The sequence below is a fragment of the Dendrobates tinctorius genome, unplaced genomic scaffold, assembly GCF_039654945.1.
Source record: "Dendrobates tinctorius isolate UK_male_01 unplaced genomic scaffold, ASM3965494v1 ptg000007l, whole genome shotgun sequence".
NCBI lineage: Eukaryota > Metazoa > Chordata > Amphibia > Anura > Dendrobatidae > Dendrobates > Dendrobates tinctorius.
In genome coordinates this window covers 24,798,464-24,823,728 of record NW_027361675.1, presented here as the reverse complement: position 1 = coordinate 24,823,728, position 25,265 = coordinate 24,798,464, and the positions used below count along the sequence as shown (strand labels likewise).

The 25,265-nt window shown below is 46.9% G+C and overlaps 1 protein-coding gene across 1 annotated transcript in view; it reads right to left on the bottom strand.

Moving 5' to 3' along the window:
* Positions 1 to 353: 353 nt before the first annotated feature.
* The window catches only part of MYOM3 (myomesin 3), a 310,945-nt gene continuing 286,033 nt past the window's right edge, over positions 354 to 25,265 (bottom strand). Inside the window, exons 34-36 of the mRNA XM_073572698.1 lie at positions 25,140 to 25,162; positions 2,658 to 2,713; positions 354 to 695 (exon numbers count right to left, since the gene is read on the bottom strand). Coding sequence (XP_073428799.1) covers positions 411 to 695; positions 2,658 to 2,713; positions 25,140 to 25,162 — 364 coding nt within the window. The 3' untranslated portion in view covers positions 354 to 410. The remainder of the gene's footprint in view (positions 696 to 2,657; positions 2,714 to 25,139; positions 25,163 to 25,265) is intronic.

The window sequence follows — 25,265 nt, the reverse complement described above, 5'->3', positions numbered from 1 at the left end:
GGCCTACAAGGTCAGCAAAGGTCGGTGGTTAGTTAAAAGCCTGTTTACACAGACTGACCAGACTTCAGATGCGCACTGAACGATCAGTAATAGATGAACAAAGAAGAGTACATAGCCGAGAATGGTGATCTTTTGTGTGTTGGAAAAGATCATTACACCTGACGAATGAGTGTTTTGCTTTTTCACTGGGTAATCTGCCTGTTTAGACAGCACAATTACAAGTAATGCTCATTCATAAGAGTACCTTTTTTAATATTTTGTTTGATATAATGAACGTAATATTTGTAGTGCTAAAACATACGCTTAAAGGGTTCCTCATGCCAAAATAAGTACATACCAGGTATAGACAAACATGATATCGTTTGTTTATTGAGACTTAACATTTTCAATTTGTAACATGGGATTAACTTCTAGGGTTTTGGAGAAGTGTCACATGTCTTCTTTAGCTCTTCTGGTTCTTCACCATGTTTAAAAACACTCACAGTCACTTGGCCAACCTCAGAACCATATTTATTTTTAACAGTAATGCTGTAGCGCCCAGAATCTTCAGCACAGATCTTCTCTATAGTCAAAGTTACAATTGTTCCCTTAATGTCCAGCTTGTAGCGGTCTTTAAAGACCACAGTCTTCTCATTCTTTACCCAAGAGACCTCAGGAGCAGGATCTCCAGATATGTGACATGTTAAACACAGGGTCTAGAAAAGAGAGGAAAAGTTTCACAAGTTAGTTGCATGGTAAGCACAAAATAACATTTGTCATAAAGGGACTCAGTCAGCTCCAAAATGCTATAAAGGTATATCATAGCCTATAATACAGGTGTATTAGCCTCTATCAAAATCAAACATGTAGTATAGCCTTTTTAGTGGTTTAAATGGTTTTAAAACACTTTGTTTCATATGCAAATAAGGGATCTTCAGTGCACCCTTGGTGTAGCCAAGATCTGAGTAGATTGTTACCCGCCTCAATCTGCATATTAAGTATGGTCATATCTTGATTGACAGCGCTAGCACGAGCACTAACCCTCTAACTGTGCTCACATAGTCTTATTGCCAGCTCTCAATTCGGGCTCTTGTCTGCAGTATAGTACCAAGCAGCAACCACAGAGAAGAGCCAGTGATGTGAGACAGCAATGACACTATGTGAGTCTCACTGTATTGTCCATTCGGAGGTGGAAAGTCATTGATTGACATGACCGAACTCAAACAGCAGTTCTGCACCTACGCACAGACATTGCAGCTGTAAGGGGGTGAAGCACCGAAGGAGCCGAGGGGGTGGTTGCCTTCCCAGCTCCTTGCTCGGAACCATTGAGTAGGGCGTTAGGTTCCCCAGGGGGCACTTTAGGAGACTGCACTGAAGCCAGGAACAGGAAGAAGGGAGGACTGGGAGCAGGAAAACTGCGGGCGCTTTCCTCAGAGCAGCGCAGAGACCTGAGAGGAGAGGACACTGACGCAGGAGGGGAGAGTACATGGGTACAGCCGCTGGAGTCAGAGAGGCCGCGGGCACAGGCGGTGGTCAGTGAGTACGTGAAGCCTGGTACTGCACTGTCAGGAAGGGTGCTGACTCCCCTCCTTGATAAGACGTCGCCTCACAGAGACGGTGTACCGCGACCAGACGTTTCCCCGCAGAGAGACCGGGTTAACTGCTGAAACACTCCCCTGTGACCAAGGGGCGTTCAGTAATGGGACAGTGACCTGTACAGAGTGACTGTGTTACGTACAGGGTTGCGGTGACTGGTGTGTAAAGGCAGAGCCCCTGACCTCGGTGGGAGAACACCGCTGCCAAAGCAGAGAGAAGGACTTGGAGCAAAGGGGAATATTGTCAGCCTCAGACCCCTTTGGCTCCTACGTTAACCCCTTATACCCCAGCTGGACTACATTAAGGGCCCCGGAGGCAGAGGACAGCAAGCACCGCTGGTGCCTCGGTGCCAATGTTGGACAAGAGTAATCCCTGCAATCAAGATCCCTGAGGACTGATAAGTTTGTCTTATAGGAGAATAACTTTTATACTGTTTGCATACTGTATATGCCTCTCTGTTATTGATATAACCTGTTCCTATCATATTCACCTCTATACTGTCTGTTTACCAGTATAATTCCCTGTAAATAAACCTCCCCTTTTACTGTTGGTCTGCCTGCTCTGTGGTGACATATACCTCTCCTGCACGTTATTACACAGCCATGGTCACAAAGTGTCATTGCTTGCTCCTGTCGGTACTGTACTGCCGGCAGGAACCAGCGATTAGAGCCGTCAATAACATTATATGAGTGCAGCTGCAGAGTTCAGGTAGTTGTGCTCAATATATAAATTGAAGGGGCATAATGATGAGTTAAGCCCTTGTCCATGCCAAAGGGACATCAGAGATTACATATTTGTATGCAAAATATTTTTTTTATGCCTACTAATCCACTAAAATCATACTACCGCTATGCAGACTCCCTTTAAACTACATATATTTTTTTGCCCCTATTGCAAAATGTATGACCTGTTATTATATAAAACTATTACTAGAGAGATTGAAAACAGCAAGATATATGGGATGTACACTGTATGCAATAATGATATGGAGTCTGTCATATTATAGATCACATTATTGGCAGCAAGGAAATACTCATCAAGGAAACAATGCTCTCTAATTTTATAACTTTAGTAAGAAATACCTTGTCCACCATTATTGTTGCCAGATCAGGAAGACCACGGACCACCTTAGCACGATCTAGGAATATAAACCACAGGTCACACAGTAAATTCTACAGCAAATGTCATCACACCAACTTGACCGCAATCATTAATGGAAACGTTTCAGTGGCAACCCAGGATTTCATCACGTTAGCTGTGATTGTAGTGAAACCCAACTATGTAGCTGTGCAGATTAGAATCTAACAGATGGTAATCAATGGCCAAAGTGACATCTCTTTGTATTGGTTTTCATCTGTATTATTCTATGTTTTCCGTTCTGATGATCAGATTCCACCTGATGGCTTGGTTTTGGAGGATACCATTTAAGTTGAGGGAAACACTGAAACTGACTATCGTGTGTTCTGATAACCAAACGTTGTTCTGGTGCCGAAACCCGGGACGTTGTTACCTTGTGATAATTGCATTTGTCTTAACTGCATACTTCAAAATGACTGGTGGGTCATAAATGAATAAAACCTACATTCAGTGCTAACATTTATAGATAAGTGTAAAGGCTTATGCAGATAGCAGAGCCCAGTGCACATGGCCTGTGCATCCCCTCAGTGTGGAGCTATGCAGACCCTCTACTGTGGTGCAGGCTTTATTAGGCGCTAATGTGGCGCCCCCAGGAGTGTGGTCGCCACAGTGGCTTTGCCGTCCTCCAGGGGAGGGTAATGCCAGGCTTGGAGGCAATGATGGGTCTCTCTCGCAGTCAATCAATGCATGCAACACAGTTCTACTCCAGGCCAGCAGGGGGAACTCTGAACCGGGATTAAGGAGAGGAGTGCTCTCTGAGGGCCAAGAGGAAGGAGTGGTCAGTTAGTCTGCAGAGGGTGAAGTGTGCAGACGTGTGGAGAGAAGCTGGAGGTCGAGCTGGGAAAGGAGAGCTCCCTCACAGTGAGCGCATGAACTGGAGCCTGGTCTCCACGGTTGTACAGATACTAACGGTCCTACAACAGATACCAGAGTAGTAGGAGGCTGTAAATGCCCTACTCCCATCTAAGACTTGAGGGCACAACAGCAGCTTGGATAGAGAGCCGGGAATCAGGAGAAAGGAGCCCCCGAGATAGGCTACAGCTGTCTGCCGTGCAAGTAAGGTTCTTGAGAACATCTGACAGAAGGAACTTCAGTGTAACACAATACTAGGAGTACTTCATTCAAACAAGCGCTAGAAAGGAGACTGCACAGCCCGTCTGCTGAGAGAGAATCCCTGAGCTGCTTCCAGGCTAGCCTGCTCCGTTACCATCTGTAATCAGGACCCTGGACTGCAGTTATCAAGTAAAGGTACAGAAACTGCACCCCGCTGTGTCTTGTCTGCTTCCTACCCTTACGGCACTGCTACATCCCCGTGCCAACCACCTCTACACTGCCCTGGGACTATAGCTTCACCTGTGGGGAGCTTTTACATCCTTGCTGCACCCTACCATCTGTCCCAGCGGATCTGCATGCAGCGTCGGCTTAACACCTCCCTTGCCGAGCACCACAGGTGGCGTCACAAACTATTCCATTCTATTAACTACATTCCCCCGTTACTTGGGCGCCCAGGGCCACGGACCAGGTCACTGCTGCTGTGATACATTCCACTGACACCGGCCTGGTACCGAGTACCCCACAGCCCTGGGAGGGCGACCCAATTTGGCGTCACGAACAGGATTACTGAGCCCGGTACCCCCCCGGGTCCTGTGTGCCATAGACTGTGTTTGTAAAATTGGCGCCAATAGCCGCCATTACCGCACTGCTTGGCGCGTGCGGGAAGAAGGGGCAGACCTTCGTGGGCGCAGCCTGCTGCAGAGCGCAAAGAAGGGAAGTGCCGCGCGGGAAGAGAGGACAGAGCGCAAGAGAAGGAGGAGCGGAGGCCTACAGCCCGGAGCATCGGGCCAGTGAAGCGGCTGCTGGTGAGCTCACATAACCCCCGGCCCTGGCTAACGTTAACTAGGGGGGAAGAGGATGTAGTGCCAGATGGCACTGCAGCGGCAGGCGCCATTTCCAAAACCCCATTGCACCGATAGGAGGAGTGCCCGCTGCAGCGGTCTCCATAATGCCGCTGTCTATGCCCTACATACCGGGAGCTGCCTGGCTACCGCAGTACTCGGGTGAGTCACATACCCTGAGTGAATTTAAAGAGAGACTGTGCAGTTTGTTTAAAGTATACCCTCTATCTGAAAGCCAGAAAGTGAATATCCTGATTGGACAGCTAATGGGTGCAGCGCAGAGAGAGGTGAAAGCCTGGCAGGACACTGATAAAGAGACTGTTGCAAAGATCCTGACCAAGCTGAGAAGCACCTTTGACACCCGCACTGCAGATGAAATCAAGATGAGGTTCTTTGGCTGGAAACAGAAGGCACAGGACAGTATCAGGGACTATGCTCTCAACCTGCAGGAGGCGCTGCGAGCAGTTAAGCAAGTTGATCCTGACAGTGTGAAGGAGGAAGATAAACTGTTAAAGGAGCAGTTCATTGAAGGACTCCTATCCAGTACCCACAGAGGACAGTTGCGTATCATAACCCTGCAAAACCCTGATCTGGACTTTGCTGATTTTAAGGACAGGGCTATTCGGGTACTGCAGTAATCCACTGACAGCCGTCCAGCGCCCCCTAGGCGCCCAGCGATCACCTACCATCAGGAAGCAACATTTTTTCCTTCCATCCCTGTGGAGGCTGATGCACAGACTCTGGATAAAGATCCAACTGAGGAGCTGCGTCTTCAGGTCCAGGCATTGACCAAAGGGATGGCTGCACTTACGAAAACCGTGCAGTCCCTGCAAGTGTCCTCCAAAGAAAAGATCCAGCTTGCTTCCAGTCCAGAGGATGTCCCGTGGCTCCAGAGGAGGAGAACCCCGCCACTTCGAGGAAGGAACAACGATCGCTATGACCAGGACGGATGTCCCATCTGTCGTCGCTGCTACAAGGCAGGTCATCTTGCAAGATTTTGTCCTTTAAACGAGCAACCCCTGGGGCAGAGGGCCAACCCCCAGGAATAGGATCCCCAGGCCCAATGAACTGGCGAGCCAAGTATGTGGGAGGGAGACCGATCCTTCCTGTAGTGATTGACGGCATCCCCATGAACGCTTTGCTGGACCACTATGGTGGTGACCACTATGCCGTACATTCTTTACAAGAGGTATTGGGCTGAATCTGAACTTACCCATGGCCCAACTGATGAACTGACAGTAGTTGCTATTAGAGATGAGCGACTTTGCCTTTTTTTGGGTCGAGTCGGGTTTCGCAAAAGTCGGGTCGAACGAAATCGTCCGATTATCGTGAAAAGTCGAAGGTCGACTGAAACACGAAACCCAATGCAAGTCAATGGGGAGGCAAAGTCGGCAGGGAGTGGAGGACAGGAAACACACCTACAGTGCCCCTTTGAATGCCAAAAACATCAATTCTTATTACTGAAGCATTTCAAACTTAACTTACTTCATAATACTAGTTATGCACTGAAAAATGGGGGTTATTTGGCTAAATTTGTGGGGGGGTAGGGCTGGCTCCAGGTTTTCATGTGCCCTGGGCCAAAGAGTGCCCCTTTAACACATAGCACAACTCATGATGCTCCGATACGGCAGAGAAATAGCGGCATAGTACAATGTACATAGTACATAGTGCATAGTACAATAGTTCACTTTTTACATCTCATGACTGATATCCATTTTAAATTCTCCAATAGCTCCAAAAACGGACAGTATATTACTCCATACAGTATTATGGCCACCGCATAGTGCACTATACAGAGTAATGAGGCCCATATATTTCTCCATACAGAATCATTGGTCCCATATAATGTTTGAAACAGTATATAATGAGCTCCACATAATGCTGCAGTATATGTTGGTCCCCATGGATGAAGCTGCACTGTCTGATGGGCCCAAATAATGCTCTATATATAATGGGCCCCATTTCTAATGCTCTAGTGTATAATGGGCCCTGTAAATGCTGCTCAGTGTCTAATGTCCACCTTTGGAATGCTCCAGTGTATGGTGGGCCCCATATATCTATCTCCAGAGTATAGTGCTCCCCAAAAATTGCTGTCCCAACATTGAAAACAATTAAATAAGTCTCCTCAAATAAGTCTCCTCGCTAGGGAATCCCTGTACTAGTCTGGGCGTACAGACGTGATGTCATTGCGCTCTCTGATCAGAATATCACTGTCAGGAAACGCGGAAGGAGGCATGGCAGTGGAGCAGGGAGAGGTAAGTATTTCAACTTGCAAGTGCTGTGATCCTGAGCAAGCAGGGGTGGCCCACTCGTTGACGACGGCACTGACACAGGGCCCTTCATAGTACGGCGGTGTGTCTGACGGCGGGTGGGCCGAACCTGCACTTTCATCTGCACCTTCCTCTTTGTCACCGTGTAAGATGGTACAGTATATGGGAAGGGTAACCTGAGTTTCATCAGGGTCAGATTCTGGCTGTGTAGAGTGCGCGGAGAATGTAGTGGTCTGGGTCAATGTACCAGCAGAATCATCTAGCAGTGGCTGGGCATCAGTGCACTTGTGACGCCCCCAGGAGTATGGTCGCCACAGTGGCATTACCTTCCTCCTAGGGAGTGTGATGTCATGCTTGGGAGCAACGAAGGATCTCTCTAGCAGTTAAACCAACACACAACACATTTCCCACTCCAGACCAGCAGGGAGACCTCTGAACCTGACTGCTCAGGAGCTGCTCTCTGTGGTTGGGAGGAGATAAGTTAGGGCAGTCTGTGAAGGGAAGGGGAAGTGTGTGGACGTGAGAAGGGGAGCTGGAGGATGAGCAGAGTTAAGGCTCACTCCTAGCTGGAGCGCATGGTCCGGATTCCGGTCTCCGAGTTTGTAGGGACACTGATGTTCCTGCAGCCGAAACCGGAGGAAGTAGCAGTTGTAAATGCTCTGTACACAACTAAGGCTCAGAAGCCCCAGCAGCAACGTGTGGGAGCCAGAAGGAAAAGGCTACGGCTGCCTGCCATACGAGAAAGTTCCAAAAGAGAGTCAACAGGGGGAACTTCATTGAACTCAGCACTGCGAGTACCTCAGATAAGCGCTAGAACGGAGGCCATACTACCTATCTGCAGAGACAGAATTCCAAATTGGCTTCCAGGTTGACCAACTCCTTCTCCATCTGTACTCTGGGTCCTGGACGGCACTTACCAAGTACAGGTAAAGGAACTACACGACTGTGTCTGTCATCTTTCTCCTTCGCCTGGCACATGGCTCTGCTACATCCTGCACTGCACACCATCTACCAACTCTTTCATCTGCCCTGCAACTACAGCCCTACCTGTGCAGGGCTTCTACATCTTAGCTGCACCACAACATCTGTCCCAGGGAAGCGACACTGCATCGCTGGTCAATCTAATCAGAAACCACAGGTGGTGTCACGTATCATTCACCTATAAACGTAATTCACCCCTTTGCATGGACGTCCAGGGCCATGGAACGGGTCACCACCACCGTGACACCTCCCTGTGAGACACCGGCCCGGTACCGATTAACCCCACTGCCCTGGCTGGCCACCCACACTCCATGTCAGATTCATCTTGGACTGGGGAATTCACAATTTGACTTGATAACCCAGGCATGGTATGATAGAAAGAGCGGCATGGACTAATGTGAAGTGTGGCCTGCTGCATCATTCACTTTGAGTGGGGGTGCAGAACACAAGGAAAGGGGTTCTTCCTGACCAGGAGCCAGCACTTGACGACTCAGTGTTTGCATTTTTTGAAACTTCAGAAGAGGAGGACATATTTGCTGGAGTCTGTTTCGGCAATGCAAGCCAAAACCAGTTCCTCATGCTCCGGCTTTAAAAGCGGTTAACCTACTCCCAGAAAAGGTAGCCTTCCAGGTGTTCCGGGGCCAGACCATGACGCAGGCTCAACACCTCCTGCCTTAGCTGCTATTGTGCTTTTGCCACTACCAGCAGATGCACCACCACCATCAGCACCAGCTGCCCCCCCCACGCCCACGTCCGCGGCCTCTTCCTCCAAACTTCAAAATTTAGCACAAAATAGACACAAAATAACATCAGATATAAGGCACTGTATCAGAAGCGTACAGCTCTATTCAGTCAAAGGATAATTGTCAATCTCCATATATATGCCATCAGTCACACAGAGACGCTCACAGGCTCAGTATGGATTAGACAAGAATATAAAAAGTAGACAAAGTGTACAGTATCATCAGATAGCAGGTATATATAGCATAGTTTAAACATTAACAATGTACGTCTATATATCAGGAGTAGTGTTGAGCCACCACGCTAGCGTTTTGGTTCGTCGCACAGGAGGCAAGTTCGTCGAATGTTCGTCGAACCACATTGAAAACAATGGCAGGCAAATACAAACACATACAAACACAGAAAACAATTACAAAACACCTTGAAAGATGTCCCAAAGCCGAAAAAATGCTCAGAAGACAAAAATTAACATATGGAAAAGGGCAACTACATTTAGAAAAGAGGTGGAGGAGTAAAAGGAGGAGGTGGAGGAGACACAGATATAGGCTTGTCATGCCCTTATGAAGTCAAGAAAGGCTGGAATAAAAATGTAAAATACAAACCCCCCAAAAAAAAGTCAGAAATCGAACACGATCATATACCGTCGGACTTCCCACCAATAAATTATGCCAACTGGCGATCGGGCGGTGTTATTCCCACGAACCTCCAAACAGCATCCATGAAGGCAAAGTGTTTGCTTTCCGGGGGCAGTATGATTGCAAAGCTGAACCTTAAAGGAATGTCCAAAAGGGCACCACCAGGAGTGGAGCCTGCGGCTTAATTGGACTCCACCTGGGAAACCACAACCATGCCACCTCAAGAAAAGATGCACACATTGAAAGTTTTGTCGATTCTGTTTGTGGTGTGGTATGCCCGTTTGTAGTTGTGCTAGCGATTTGTCAGCTTTATTCCGTTAACGAACGAGACTCCGGCATGCCCCCCCGCGGTACGCGTCAAGCTTACTAGAGGGATACGCGAGGCTCTGGCACGCGAGATCGAGCAATAACAGGTCTATCATGGCCTTACATGTCCGGGGCTGCATGCGTGCTACACTGAAAGGACCAGCTTTTGTCGCTTACAGGTGCAGATAACCCGCTGAACACCATTAGTGATGGGGATCTGTGATTCCAATTATTCCCCGCGAACGATGATTTCCCAGTAAGTGCAGGTCAACCGCAATTCCTGAATTAGGCCTAACCGGCATTCCTGAAAAAATGCAAAAAATTACGTGTCCAAACCACAGGTGCTGTAGCTTGCTTAACAGCTCGGCAGCCGTTCTCAGGCCCAGTATGGATTCGACAAGATTCTAGAAAGTTGATAAAGGGTACAGTTTCACAGGATAACACGTATATATGCAGCATAGTTGGACAAAGGTGAGAAAGGGTACCGTATCACTGGATAACAGGTATGTATACCATAGTTTACACATTAAAAACCTATGTCTATAGATCAGGAGGCAGGCTCAGACGTTCTCAGGTCCAGTATGGATTAGACGTGATTGGACAAAGGTGACAAAGGTTACTGTATCACTGGATAACAGGTATGTATACCATAGTTTACACATTAAAAACCTATGTCTATAGATCAGGAGGCAGACTCAGACGTTCTCAGGTCCAGTATGGATTTGACCAGATTGTACAAAGTTGAGAAAGGGTACATTATCACTGGATAGCAGGTATATATAGCATAGTTTAAACATTTAAAATCTCCGTGATCTCAGTATGGATTAGACAACAATCTAAAAAGTCGAAAAAAGGAAATGTATTTGAAGCGTACACCAGTATACACTTTTGGTGGTATTTTTTAATCTTCATATATATTTCTGTCTCAGTAAGAAAGTCCAGACTCTCCGCAATAGGAAATGAGATGCATACAATTACTGACAAAGTCTAGTGATTGCAGAAATCTAGGAATTACTATTCACGGGAAAAACTTCCGTCACAATTCTCAGAGGCGATGCTGACCCTCAATTAATTAGTGTGTGGAGACAGCAAAAACCTTTCTTTGTGAAGAAAGTGTTGCTGTATCGCAGTACTGTTTATCCCATCGCCGTTACTCATATCCATCCAATTTTGATCACAGGGAGATATGTAAACATGGTGCTCACTGCCTATCATGATCTGTCACGTAACTTTGGAGTGCAAAACACAGAAGCCACAGGCCGTAAGCGATTCAATTGGATTGGCATGAGAGGGCACATTTAACCCCTTCACCCCCAAGGGTGGTTTGAACGTTCATGACCGGGCCAATTTTTACAATTCTGACCACTGTACATTTATGAGGTCATAACTCTGGAATGCTTCCATGGATCCCGGTGATTCTGACATTGTTTTCTCATGACATATTGTACTTCATGATAGTGGTAAAATTTCATTCAAATAACTTGCGTTTACTTGTGAGAAAAATGGAAATTTGGCAAAAATTTTGAAAATTTCGCAATTTTCCAACTTTGAATTTTTATGCCCTTAAATCACAGAGATACGGCACACAAAAAACTTGATAACTAACATTTCCCACATGTTTACTTTACATCAGCACAATTTTGGAACCAAAATTTTTTTTTGTTAGGAAGTTATAAGGGTTAAAAGTTGACCAGCGATTTCTCATTTTTACAACACCATTTTATTTTTACGGACCACATCACATTTGAAGCCACTTTGAGGGGTCTATATGATAAAAAATACCCAAAAGTGACACCATTCTAAAAACTGCACCCCTTAAGGTGCTCAAAACCACATTCAAGAAGTTTATTAACCCTTTAGGTGCATCATAGGAATTTTTTTGAATATTTAGAAAAAAAAATGAACATCTAACTTTTTTTCCACAAAAAAAATACTTCAGGTTCAATTTTTTTTATTTTACCAAGGGTAACAGGAGAAATTGTGCTGCAAAAGTTATTGTGCAATTTGTCCTGAGTACGCTGATACCTGATATGTGGGGGGGAACGACTGTTTCGGCGCATGGCAGAGCTCAGAATAGAAGGAGTGCCGTTTGACTTTTTCAATGTAAAATTGGCTGGAATTCAGATCGGACGCCATGTCACGTTTGGAGAGTCCCTGATGTACCTAAACAGTGGAAACCTCCTACAAGTGACCCCATTTTGGAAACTAGACCCCCCAAGGAACTTATCTAGATATGTGGTGAGAACTTTGAACCCACAAGGGCTTTACAGAAGTTTATAACGTACAGTGGTACAATTAAAAAATCATATTTTTTCCACAAAAATGATCTTTTCACCCTCAATTCTTATTTTTCCAAGGGTAACAGGACCCTAAAAGTTATTGTTCAATTTGTCCTGAGTACGCTGATACCCCACATGTGGGGGTAAACCACTATTTGGGCGCATGGCAGAGCTCGGAAGGGAAGCAGCGCCATTTGACGTTTTTGGCTGGAATTGAGATCGGACACCATGTCGCGATTGGAAAACCCCTGATGTACCTAAACAGTGGAAACTCCCCACAAATGACACCATTTTGGAAACTAGACCCCACAAGGAACTTATCTAGATGTGTGGTGAGCACTTTGAACCCCCCCGTGCTTCACAGAAGTTTATAACGCCCGGGCGTGAAAATAAAAAATTCGTATTTTTTCCACAAACATGATCTTTTAGTCACCATTTTTTTTATTTTCCCAAGGGTACCAGGAGAAATTGGACCCCAAAAGTTGTTGTCCAATTTGTCCTGAGTATGCTGATACCCCATATGTGTGAGAAAACTACTGTATGGGCACACGTCGGGGCTCGGAAGGGAAGTAGTGACGTTTTGGAATGCAGACTTTGATGGAATGGTCTGCGGGTGTCATGTTGCCTTTGGAGAGCCCCTAATGTACCTAGACAGTGGAAACCCCCACAAATGACCCCATTTTGGAAACGAGACCCCCTAAGGAACTTATCTAGATGTGTGGTGAGCACTTTGAACCCCCAAGGGCTTCACAGAAGTTTATAATGCCAGGGCATGAAAATAAAAAAATCGTATTTTTTCCACAAACATGATAAATTAGTCCCCAATTTTTTCATTTTCCCAAGGGTACCAGGAGAAATTGGACCCCAAAAGTTGTTGTCCAATTTGTCATGAGTACGCTGACACCCCATATGTGGGAGAAAACTACTGTATGGACACACGTCGGGGCTCGGAAGGGAAGTAGTGACGTTTTGGAATGCAGACTTTGATGCAATGGTCTGCGGGTGTCATGTGCTTTTGGAGAGCCCCTGATGTACCTAAACTATTGAAACTCCCCACAAGTGACCCCATTTTGGACACTAGACCCCCCACGGAACTTATCTAGATGTGTGATGAGCACTTTGAGCCCCCCAAGTGCTTCACAGAAGTTTATAACGCTCGGACGTGAAAATAAAAGAATCATTTTTTTCCACAAAAATGATATTTTTGCCCCCAATTTTTTATTTTCCTAAGGGTAACAGGAGAAATTGGACCCCAAAAATTGTTTCGCAATTTGTCCTGAGTAGGTTGATACCCTACTTGTGGGGGTAAAACACTGTTTGGGCGCATGGCAGAGCTTGGAAGGGAAGGAGCACCATTTGACTTTTTCAACTCAGAATTGGCTGGAATTGAGATCAGACGCCATGTTGCATTTGGAGAGCCCCTGATTTGCCCAAACAGTGGAAACCCCCAATTCTAACTCCAACCCGAACCCCAACACACCCCTAACCCTAATCTCAGCCCTAACCCTAGCCCTAACCCTAACCCTAATGGGAAAATGGAAATAAATACATTTTTTTTATTTTATTATTTTTCCCTTACTAAGGCTAGTTTCACACTTGCTTTTTTTTGCAGCGCGTTTTTCCCGCAAAAAAACGCATTGAAAAAACGCATACATAAGCATACAACTGCTGCGTTTTTTTCAAGCATTTTTATGAGCATGCATGAAAAAAACGCAGCGTTTTTATGCGTTTGTATGCGTTTTTAGTGCGTTTTTACCGCGTTTGCGTTTTTTTCCAACATTTTTAGGTGGCCCCTCACACTACCCAAACCATGACTTTACTAACCCTAACCCTGACCCTAACCCTAACCCTGACCCTAACCCTTAACCAAATCATACTTAACCCTAACCCAAACCCTAAACCCTAACTAACCCTAACCCTAACCCTGACCCTAACCCTAACCCTGACCCTAACCCTGACCCTTAACAGAACCATACTTAACCCTAACCCTGACCCTAACCCTAACCCTGACCCTAACCCTAACCCTAACACTTAACAAAACCATACTTAACCCTAATCCTGACCCTAACCCTGACCCTAATCCTTAACAAAACCATACTTAACCCTAACCCTGACCCTAACCCTAACCCTGACCCTAACCCTAACCCTGACCCTAACCCTAACCCTGACCCTAACAAAACCATACTTAACCCTAATCCTGACCCTAACCCTGACCCTAACCCTTAACAAAACCATACTTAACCCTAACCCTGACCCTAACCCTAACCCTGACCCCAACCCTAACCCTAACCCTGACCCTAACCCTGACCCTAACCCTTAACAAAACCATACTTAACCCTAATCCTGACCCTAACCCTGACCCTAACCCTTAACCAAACCATACTTAACCCTAACCCTGACCCAAACCCCAACCCTAACCCTGACCCTGACCCTAACCCTAACCCTAAACCCCCTTAACTAACCCTAACTCTAACCCAAACCCCTAAATTCCATGGTTAAAAAAAAAAAACGCATATGCAAAAAAACGCATACATGAGCATGCCAGTGCGCACATATGCGCATCCATAGGCTATAATGGCCATTTTTAGCGCAAAACGTGCGCATATGTGCGCATGCGCTTTTTTGCAGGGCCAAAAAATGCAACATGCTGCGTCTGGAAAATACCAACGCACACCCCAAAAAAACGCAGCGCATGAAAATCGCATACATGCGCTTACCAGCGCGCAGGTATGCGCACCCATGTTAAATATATGGGAAAAAACGCATGCGCAGGTATGCGTTTTTTTCCAGCGCTAAAAAACGCAAATGTGAAACCAGCCTAAGGGGGTGATAACGGGGGTTTGATTTACTATTTATGGCGGTTTTTATGTTTGCCAGCTGTCGCACGCTAAAAGACGCTTTTTATTGTAAAAATAGTTTTTGCATCACCACATATTGAGAGCTATAATTTTTCCGTATTTTGACCCACCGAGTCATGTGAGGTCTTATTTTTTGCGGGACGAGTTTACGCTTTTATTGGTACCATTTTCCGGCACATGACATTTTTTGATTGCTTTTTATTCCGATTTTTGGGACGCAGAATGAACAAAAACCAGCGTTTCATGAATTTCTTTTGGGGGGGGTGTGTTTACACCGTTCCGCGTGCGGTAAAATTGATAAAGCGGTTTTATTTTTCGGGTCAGTACGGTTACAGCGATACCTCATTTAGGTCGTTTTTTTATGTTTTGTCGGTTTTATGCAATGAAAACTATTTTACATAAAAAATAATTATTTTTGCATCGCTTTATTCTGCGAGCTATAACTTTTTTATTTTTTCGCTGATGATGCTGTATGGCGGCTCGTTTTTTGCGGGACAAGATGACGTTTTCAGCGGTACCATGGATATTTATATGCGTCTTTTTGATCGCGCGTTATTACACTTTTTGGCGGTATGATAATAAATCATTATTTTTTGCTTCGTTTTTTATTTTTTAAGGGGTTCGCTAAAGGGGTTAACTAATGGGACAGTTTTATAGGGCGGGTCGTTACGGACGCGGCGATACCTAATATGTGTACTTTTATTGTTTTTTTTTTTTTATTTCCAAAAGATGGATTTATTGGGGGAATATTTTTTTTTTTTTTCTAATTTATTTGGCGATTTTTTTAAAATTATTTTAACACTTTTTTTTACTTTTTTTAACTTTATTACATAGTCCCAGGTGGGACATCACTGTCCTGTGACAGATCGCTGATCTGTCACATCACAGATCACTGTGACAGATCAGCGATCTGTCACAGGCAGTGCAGAAGGCTTCCTCATGCCTGCGCTTTTCAGGCACTGAGGAAGCCAGCTTCCTGCAGGCCCCCGAAGGCCCCCGTCGCCATCTTGGATTCGGGGGCTTGCAGGAAAGGAGCCCCCCGCAGCAGCGCTGCACATTGCCCCCTCCCTGCCGATGCTTCCCTTTAACCCTCGGTACACATGATCGCGGTGTGCAAGGGGTTAACGTGTCGGGGGCGGTCCGTGACCACCCCTGACACATTGTGCAGGGTGTCAGCTGTGATAATCAGCTGAGACCCGGCCGCGATCAGCGGCGCTCACCACGTGGGCGCCGCTGATCGCGGTAGATGTACTATCCCGTCCATAGGCATAGGGTCCCATGGACGGGATAGTACGTCGGATGTCAGGAAGGGGTTAAAAATGTGCGCTGGAATGTCCCACGTCTGTGGGTAGGAAAACTGTGAAAGCTGATGAGAAACCACCACTGCATCTCATTGTGAGTCGACGTCCATAAGAAATGGAAGCCATTGATCATCTGAAGCTAGAGCCTGGCCAGCGGGACAGGGCATAGCTACATCTTAACCATCATCTTCTATCAGTTCACCAAATTTGTAGTAGCAGTCCCAGTGAAGGATTTGATAGCCCAGACTACACAGCGGAGGAGCAGGGAGAGGTAAACATTGCAAATGCCGGGGCCCTGCCCAAGCAAGGGGGGCCCACTCGTGGGCGTCGGTACTGGCACTGGGCCCCTCATAGTATGGTGGTGTGTCTGACGGCGGTTGTGCACCCCCACCATCAGAGACACTTGATTGCACTATGAGGGACCCTGTGCCCGCGCCCTAGAGTCGGACCACCCACCTGTCCAGGGCAACGGCACTCGCACGGTTGCGTGCGCTAGGTGGTGACCCCGGCCATGGGGGGAGGAGGCAGCCCAGTTAGGGAGGTTTACAAAATGGCATATGTTGATGTGGGACATTCACCTGCTGCTAAAGGCGAAATTGGTCAAGTCCCAGGAAGAGGAGGACCAAAGAAAGCCATTTTTCTGGCAACCTATGTGTCATCAAGGTAAGGTGTGACAAAATCCTTGGAAACCCATGCATGGTTCATTTTAATGAAGGTTAGATCATCCACATTTTGGGTCGAGAGACGGGTCCTTTTTTCTGTCAGGATTGATCCAGCAGCACTGAAGACTCTTTCCGATAGCACACTTGCAGCTGGACAAGCAAGTGCCAATTCAGGCCAGGTGTCCAGTTTAGCGGCCCAATAGTCAAATGGGAATGACCTGTGAGGGAGAACGTCGATATGGGATGAGAAGTAGTTTGTAACCATAGTTGACAAGTGCTGTCTCCTGTCACTTTCAATCGATGCAGTATTACCAGTCGTGTGAGCGGGACTTGAAAAATCAGTCCACAACATGGTCATGAAACCCCTGTCTCCAACGCCACTTCTGATGTGTGCACCACCAACACATCTTCCAAGCTGCCCCCGGCCCCTACGGCTCACGTGAGAACCATCACTGCTGCTGTGTGCTGGGAATGCCTCAACCAACCGGTTTACCAGAGTTGCTTGTTTGTTAGCCAATATTAGGTCAAGGTTCTCCTGTGGCATGATGTTTTGGAATTTGCCTTTATAGCGTGGATCCAGGATGCTGGCCATCGTTCATCATTTTGGCAATGCGGGGGTCCCTTTTTAGGATCTGCAAGGCATAATCTGACATGTGGGCCAATGTTCCCTGTGTCAATGATGCACTGCGAGTGCTGGGTGGAGGAGCACTTTCTGCAAATCCACATCCCTCCAGTCACGCACAAACCCTGTACCAGACCTTGCCATGCCAACATTTTCTCTTGCCCCACGAGAAGCATCCTCCTCCCCTAAATAATCATCCCCATCATCATCCTCCTCCTCCTCTTCTTCCTCCACCTCATCCAGGAGAGTTCCCGAAGCAGACAATGGTTGACTGTCATCAAGGCTTCCCTCCTCCTCTTCCTCATCATCCTCGGCTGCAGACGCCTGCTCCTTAATGTGCGTCAAAGTTTGCATGAGCAGACGCATAAGTGGGATGCTCATGCTTATGATGGCGTCGTCTGCGCTTACCATCCGTGTGCATTCCTCAAAACACTGAAGGACTTTACAGAGGTCTTTCAGCTTCGACCACTGCACACCTGTCAACTCCATGTCTGCCCTCAAAGTGCCTGCCCGTGTATCCTCCCACAAATGCATTATGGCCTGCCTCTGTTCGCACTGCCGCTCAACCATGTGCAGGGTGGAGTTCCACCTTGTTGCAACGTCGATAATTAGGCGGTGCTTGGGAAGGTGGAGCAATCGCTGCAGCTTCTGCATACGAGTGGAGTGTACCGGCAACCGGCGGATGTGCGAGCACAGTCTTCGGACCTTCTGGAGCAGGCCTGTTAACTCCGGATAATTATTGAGGAAGCACTGCACCACCAGGTTCAAGGTGTGAGCCAAGCAAGGTATGTGTCTGAGTTTTGAAAGGGCTATGGCTGCCACAAAATTCCGGCCGTTATCACTAACTACCTTGCCTGCCTCAAGATGTAGACTGCCTAGCCATGACTCAGTTTGTCGCTGAAAGTAGTCGGCCAGTACCTTTGCGGTGTGTCTATCGCCCAAACACATCATCTTCAACACAGCCTGCTGACGCTTTCCACTAGCTGATCGATAGGGGGACACCTCGTGTGCAACACTGGCAGCTGCGGATGGAGTGCTCGTGAGACTGCATTCTGTGGACGAGCTTTTGCTTCTGGAGGAGGAGGAGGGTCGAATGCCTACAGCCAACTGTTACATATACCGTGGGCTAGGCAGCACTGTCCCACCACTGCTGTCCCCTGTGGACCCTGCATCCACCACATTAACCCAGTGCGCAGTGATGGACACGTAACGGCCCTGGCCATGCCTACTGGACCATGCATCAGTTGTGAGGTGCACCTTTCCACTCACTGATTGCTTGCGTGCATGTACAATGCGGTCTTTCACATGAAGGTGGAGGGCTGGGATGGCTTTGCGAGAAAAGAAGTGGCGACTGGGTAGGTCATAGCGTGGTACTGCGTAGGCCATGAGTTCGCGGAAAGCTGCGCTTTCAACCAACCGATAGGGCATCATCTCTAACGAGATTAGTTTGGCAATGTGGGCATTCAAACCCAGTGTACGCAGATGAGAGGATGAGTACTTTCTTGTCCTACTCATAGACTCTGGTAGGGTGAGCTGGACTTGAGAGCTGCATATGGTCGAACTAGCGGTGGACATGGCGGACTGAGAGAGGGTTGATGATGGTGATGGAGTTGGTGTTCTTTCTGATGGCCTAGATTCAGTCTTTCGTTGCAATAACAGTGATTCCCTGACTGATTTGCCCTTGCGACGACAACTCAACATTTGCTGCCGGTGGTGTGCTAACCCTGTGGGCTTACAGTGGGGGAAACAATGTAGCGTTGCTGACTACCTTCTTTGGGAGCAGTTGCACATGTGGTACGTGAGTTTTGGTAGTCCGTCCACGCTTGCAAGTGCATGGTGGGTAAATGTCTTAGCATGCAACTAGTATTCAAATTTCTCAGATTTTTCTCTCGGCTAAAGGCCTTTGCGCACTTCTTACATATAACCTTTGCCTGATCATTAGGATTTTGTTCAAAAAAGTGCCGCACTGCACTCTTCCTACTATGGAAGACATTTTGAGGCCTTGCACACTGTGCTATTTTGACCGTCTGGCCAAGCTGTCCTGTAACTCTTTTGGCTTTTGTAACCTGTTTTTGGACTGCTCAGGGGATGCCAGATAACAGCTGTTGTGATGTCGATGCCCGCTGCGGATGCTCCTCCTCCTCTTCTGAGCTATTGGCAGCGGCACCCTCTTCCCCCATTGGATGCCTATCTGGGTCAACAACTGGGTCATCCATCACCTCCTCTTCAATGTCATGTGCACCTTCCTCTGTGTCACCGTGTATGGTGGTATAGTATGCGGGAAGGGGCACCTGAGTTTCATCAGGGTCAGATTCTGCCTCAGTACACTGCGAGGACAATGTAGTGCTCTGAGAGAATGTACCAGCAGAATCATCTATCAGTGGCTGTGCATCAGTGCACTCCATGTCAGATTCATCTTGGCCTGGGTAATTCACGATTTGACTTGATAACCCAGGCATGGTATGTGAAAACAGCTCCATGGAGTAATCTGTAGTGTGGCCTGCCGCATCCTTCAATTTTGGTTGGGGTGAAGGCCACAAGGAAAATTGTGGTTCATGACCATGAGCCTCCAATGACGACTCAGTGCTTTTATTTTTTAAAACTTCAGAAGAGGAGGCGATAGAGCTGGAGGCTGAGTCAGCAATGTAAGCCAAAACTTGTTCTTATAGCTCTGGCTTTAAAAGCGGTTTACCTACTCCCAGAAAAGGGAGCCTTCGAGGCCTTGTGGAGCCAGACGATTACGCAGGCTCAACACTTCCTGCATTAGGTGCTATTTTGCTTTTGCCACTACCAGCAGATCCACCACCAACACCAACATTACCAGCTGCCAACCCCCGCCCACTTCCACGGACTCTTCCACTACACTTCCTCATTTTTGGGGAAAATGTACCCAAAAAAACACCAACTATACGGTACTGTAAAACAAGGTACAAGGTGTATATAGGAGTGGGGAGAATTTGAATCTCTCTAGACTTCAGGACACAGTTGGATTCTGTCAGGCCCTGTTTATATTACACCGCAATGTGACAGGCAGATTCTGGATGGTGTAAGAAAGGTGTATAGAGGACTGTGGAGAATTTGAATCTCTCTAAACTTCAGGACACAGTTGGATTCTGTCAGGCCATGTTTATATTACACCGCAATGTGACATGCAGATTCTGGATGGTTTAAGAAAGGTGTATAGAGGACTGTGGAGAATTGGTATCTCTCTAGACTTCAGGACACAGTTGGATTCTGTCAGGCCCTGTTTATATTACACCGCAATGTGACAGGCAGATTCTGGATGGTGTAAGAAAGGTGTATAGAGGACTGGGGAGAATTGGAATCTCTGTAGACTTCAGGACACAGTTGGATTCTGTCAGGCCCTGTTTATTTTACACCGCAATGTGACAGGCAGATTCTGGATGGTGTAATAAAGGTGGATAGAGGACTGTGGAGAATTGGAATCTCTGTAGACTTCAGGACACAGTTGGATTCTGTCAGGCCCTGTTTATTTTACACCGCAATGTGACAGGCAGATTCTGGATGTTGTAAGAAAGGTGGATAGAAGACTGTGGAGAATTGGAATCTCTCAACACTTCAGGACACAGTTGGATTCTGTCAGGCCCTGTGTCTATAACACCGCAATGTGACCGGCAGAAATTGCCTAGTGTATGACAAAGGTGTATATAGAATTGGGCAGAATTGGAATCTCCCTAGAGTGTAGGTCTGTAAGAACGGACAAACTCCTTACAGAGTCACACACGTAGATAGCTTCTATTTGGCCATGATAACAGCAGTTACACGGTACTGAGAGAGGAGCGTGCACGTACACAGCTGTACGATGTATGTAAAATTGTCAAGCTCCATGTTTTTGTATACGGACTGACACACGCTGTCTCTCTCTAGTTTTGAATGTAATCAAACAGCAAATATACTAAACTGTTTGAAAAGCGGACAAAACTATAAGGTGTAGGTCTGTAAGAACGGACAAACTCCTCGACTTTTCCTTACAGAGTCACACACGTAGATAGCTTCAATTTGGCCGTGATAACAGCCGTTACATGGTACTGTGTGAGGAGCGTACACCGCTATACGGTGTGTGAAAAAAATGAACGCTCACTACCTCACCAGGACAAAACAATACAATTTGGATTGCTTTTAAAAAAGCAGTTTGAACACCAGTGTGCACACAGCAATGCAGCTAGCCTTAAAAGGCAGGCTAATCACCACCAGCGCTGCTGCACAAAAGCAAAAATCTTCACCTTTCACTGCACAGTAACTACAGTGAAAAGCGCTAGCAGCAGAAGCAGTTTTTTTTTTTTTGCCTTCCTAACGCTCTCCCTACAGAATCAGCAGCTGCAGCAGCTCTCCCTATTCTGAAATCAGCATGAGTAACATGGCGGTCGGCGTCCCCACCCTTTTTTACTCCCTGTGACGCCGCACAAAGCAAGCCAATCACTTGCATGCCCTTCTCCAAGATGATGGTGACCACTGCCTATGTCATCACGTTGCCCACAGTTTCCGTTCTTCCTGATTGGCTGAAAAAGGGCACTAAAGCATCTTTTGAAATGCGACTTTGGCGCTAAAGTCGCCGACCTCGTGGCCGACCTCATGCTAATGTCGGGTTTCGTTTCATGAAACCCGACTTTGGCGAAAGTAGGCGACTTTTGAATTTTTTCAACCCGTTTCGCTCAACTCTAGCTGCTAGTAATGGTCAGTCTTTGCCGCAGATTGGATGTAAAGAGATTACTGTTAAAGTGGGTCGGGTAGAGGTGAAATCTCAGGGCCTGATAGTTGTTGACATCGATCGACATGAATGTAATCCCATGATGACTCTTAGTACAAATGTAATTGAAAACTGTCTGTCCGAGGTTATTGTCTTGTTACAACAGGTGGCTGAGACTGCTAGTTCCGGAGAACGAGTCCTGCAGAAGGAGATCCGAGCCCTGATGCAAAGACAACAGGTAGAACTCTCTGGCGTAGAGATTTGCAGCGTCAGAGTGAGTGATGCTTTCCCAATTGCAATACCCCCTAGATGTGAAATGTTGGTTTGGTGTCGGGCAGCTATAGGTCTTAGATGGAGAGATTACCAGGCATTGGTAGAACCAGTATACTCCGGCAGCAGGCCCACTGTCCTGACAGCCAGAGGGTTGGTTGATGTCAGAAAAGGGAGAGTACCTGTACACCTTTTGAATTGTGGGGAAGAGAAGGCCACAATACCTCGGTACGCCACAGTTGCTAAGCTGCTCACTGTTAATAACAACTCTTTGCAGGCAGCAGAACCCTTGGTCTCATCCGATCAGGTGGAGGACAATGGCTCTGTGAAGCAGCCAGAGCATTCCAACAGCACTTTTGTAGACCACATGGGTATCCTGAAAGAGTGCTGACAGATCAAGGTCCAGCTTTCAAGGCAGAAGTGTTCCAAGAATTCTGTAACCTGTATGGTTGTAAGAAGATCCGGACAACACCGTACCACCCACAGACCAATGGCATGTGCGAGAAGATGAACCAGGTAGTGATTGACCTCCTGAAGACTTTGCCCTTGGAGGAGAGGAATCTGTGGCCAGAGAAGTTGCCCGACCTGGTAGACCTTTACAACCATATTCCAGTGAACTCCACCAACTGTACCCCAGCCTACTTAATGAGAGCAAGACCTGGTAAGCTGTCTATTGATTTGGACTTGGGAGTCCTGACACCTGAAGTAACACCACCAGATGCTGACTGGGACACGGAGAGGCAGCAACAGTACAGAAGAGTTCAAGAATGTGTGGAGAAGAGTTTGGCCCAGGCAAGACAAAAGCATGAGAAGCTTTACAATCAAAATTCACCTGCCGTTTCTTTGTCGCCGGGAGAGCAAGTCTTGAAAAGAAAGAGAAGATTGCACAAATTGGATGATCAATGGGAAGCCGAACCCTATACCGTTCTGCCCTCGAATTTTGATAATACTAAGGTATGCCTTGTTAGTAAAGATGGAGGAGAGACCTCAGCAGCGGTATCGAGAGATCATTTGAAGTTATGCCCTGACCAGTTAAAAGAAAGAAAAGAAGAACCAGATAACATCCAACCCATAGTGGAAGAAGAGAAGGTCAACACCATGCTTGGGGAATTCCCTGCGAATTGGACTAAAGTAAACGATGCTATAGTGGTGCCCGTGTTGATATTTCCCCAATTGGTAGCACAAGAAGTAGTGACTCAAGAGAATCCTGAAAATCAGGAAAATCAGGTACCAGATGCCACACCAGCAGTGGAGCCAGAGAACCCTCGCCCTGCCAGTGATGAATCTGTCGTGCCCCTGGTGAGTCTAAGAGTCGGTAGGAGAATACTACCCAGTTTACCCACACTAGAGTTACACAGGTCTACCCGCATTACACAAGGTATACCGCCCATCAGATATCGTAAATAGCAAAATAAATGTAAATGTCGAAATTGTATATGTATATATGTAACTGTTCTTAAGCTTTGTGCCTACAGGTAACCTGTAAGAGTTTCCTTTGGAACTTTCCAGTTTTATTTTATGGACATTGTACCACAGGACTTGTGTGGTCAAAAACTTTTCTTATAAATATTTCACCATTTGCCCTGGAATGGACCATGGACATTGATGCTGGACTTATCATCATAGGACCATTTTTGAAGCACTTGGTTTTTGTAACTTTTTTTAATTTTTAAATCTTGTGCAATTATTATTGTTTAACGGTTTATATGTTTCATGTTTTTGTTCAGCCCAGGAGTTCTGACTTGCACTAGGGGGGAATGTGGCGCCCCCAGGAGTATGGTCGCCACAGTGGCTTTGCCTTCCTCCAGGGGAGGGTAATGCCAGGCTTGGAGGCAATGATGGGTCTCTCTCGCAGTCAATCAATGCATGCAACACCGTTCCACTCCCGGCCAGCAGGGGGAACTCTGAACCGGGATTAAGGGGAGGAGTGCTCTCTGAGGGCCAAGAGGAAGGAGTAGTCAGTTAGTCTGCGGAGGGTGAAGTGTGCAGACGTGTGGAGAGAAGCTGGACGTCGAGCTGGGAAAGGAGAGCTCCCTCACAGTGAGCGCATGAACTGGAGCCTGGACTCCACGGTTGTACGGATACTAACGGTCCTACAACAGATACCAGAGGAGTAGGAGGCTGTAAATGCCCTACTCCCATCTAAGACTTGAGGGCACAACAGCAGCTTGGATAGAGAGCCGGGACTCAGGAGAAAGGAGCCCCCGAGATAGGCTACAGCTGTCTGCCGTGCAAGTAAGGTTCTTGAGAATATCTGACAAAAGGAATTTCAGTGTAACTCTGTACTAGGAGTACTTCATTCAAACAAGCGCTAGGAAGGAGACTGCACAGCCCGTCTGCTGAGAGAGAATCCCTGAGTTGCTTCCAGGCTAGCCTGCTCCGTTACCATCTGTAATCCGGACCCGAGACTGCAGTTATCAAGGTACAGAAACTGCACCCCGCCGTGTCTTGTCTGCTTCCTACCCTTACGGCACTGCTACATCCCCGTGCCAACCACCTCTCTACTGCCCTGGGACTATAGCTTCACATGTGGGGAGCTTTTACATCCTTGCTGCACCCTACCATCAGTCCCAGCGGATCTGCATGCAGCGTCGGCTTAACACCTCCCTTGCCGAGCACCACAGGTGGCGTCACAAACTATTCCATTCTATTAACTACATTCCCCCATTACTTGGGCGCCCAGGGCCACGGACCGGGTCACTGCTGCTGTGATACATTCCCCTGACACCGGCTCGGTACCGAGTACCCCACAGCCCTGGGAGGGCGACCCACTCCCCTAGAAGCAAAACTTCCAGACAAGAAGGAAACACACAGATTCATGGAAAATGGCAGTTTTTATCCCCATTGTATGATTACATATTTGGTCATTAAATCCCAAAACGTTATAATGGTCACTTACTTTTCTCTATTACAGCAGTTTCCCTGAAAGAAGTATAGCAAATATATTATATTACAAGAACACAAAAATGTGAAAAAAAAATTGTGACATATTTATCACATTGATACAGATTCTGATTTGCTGACA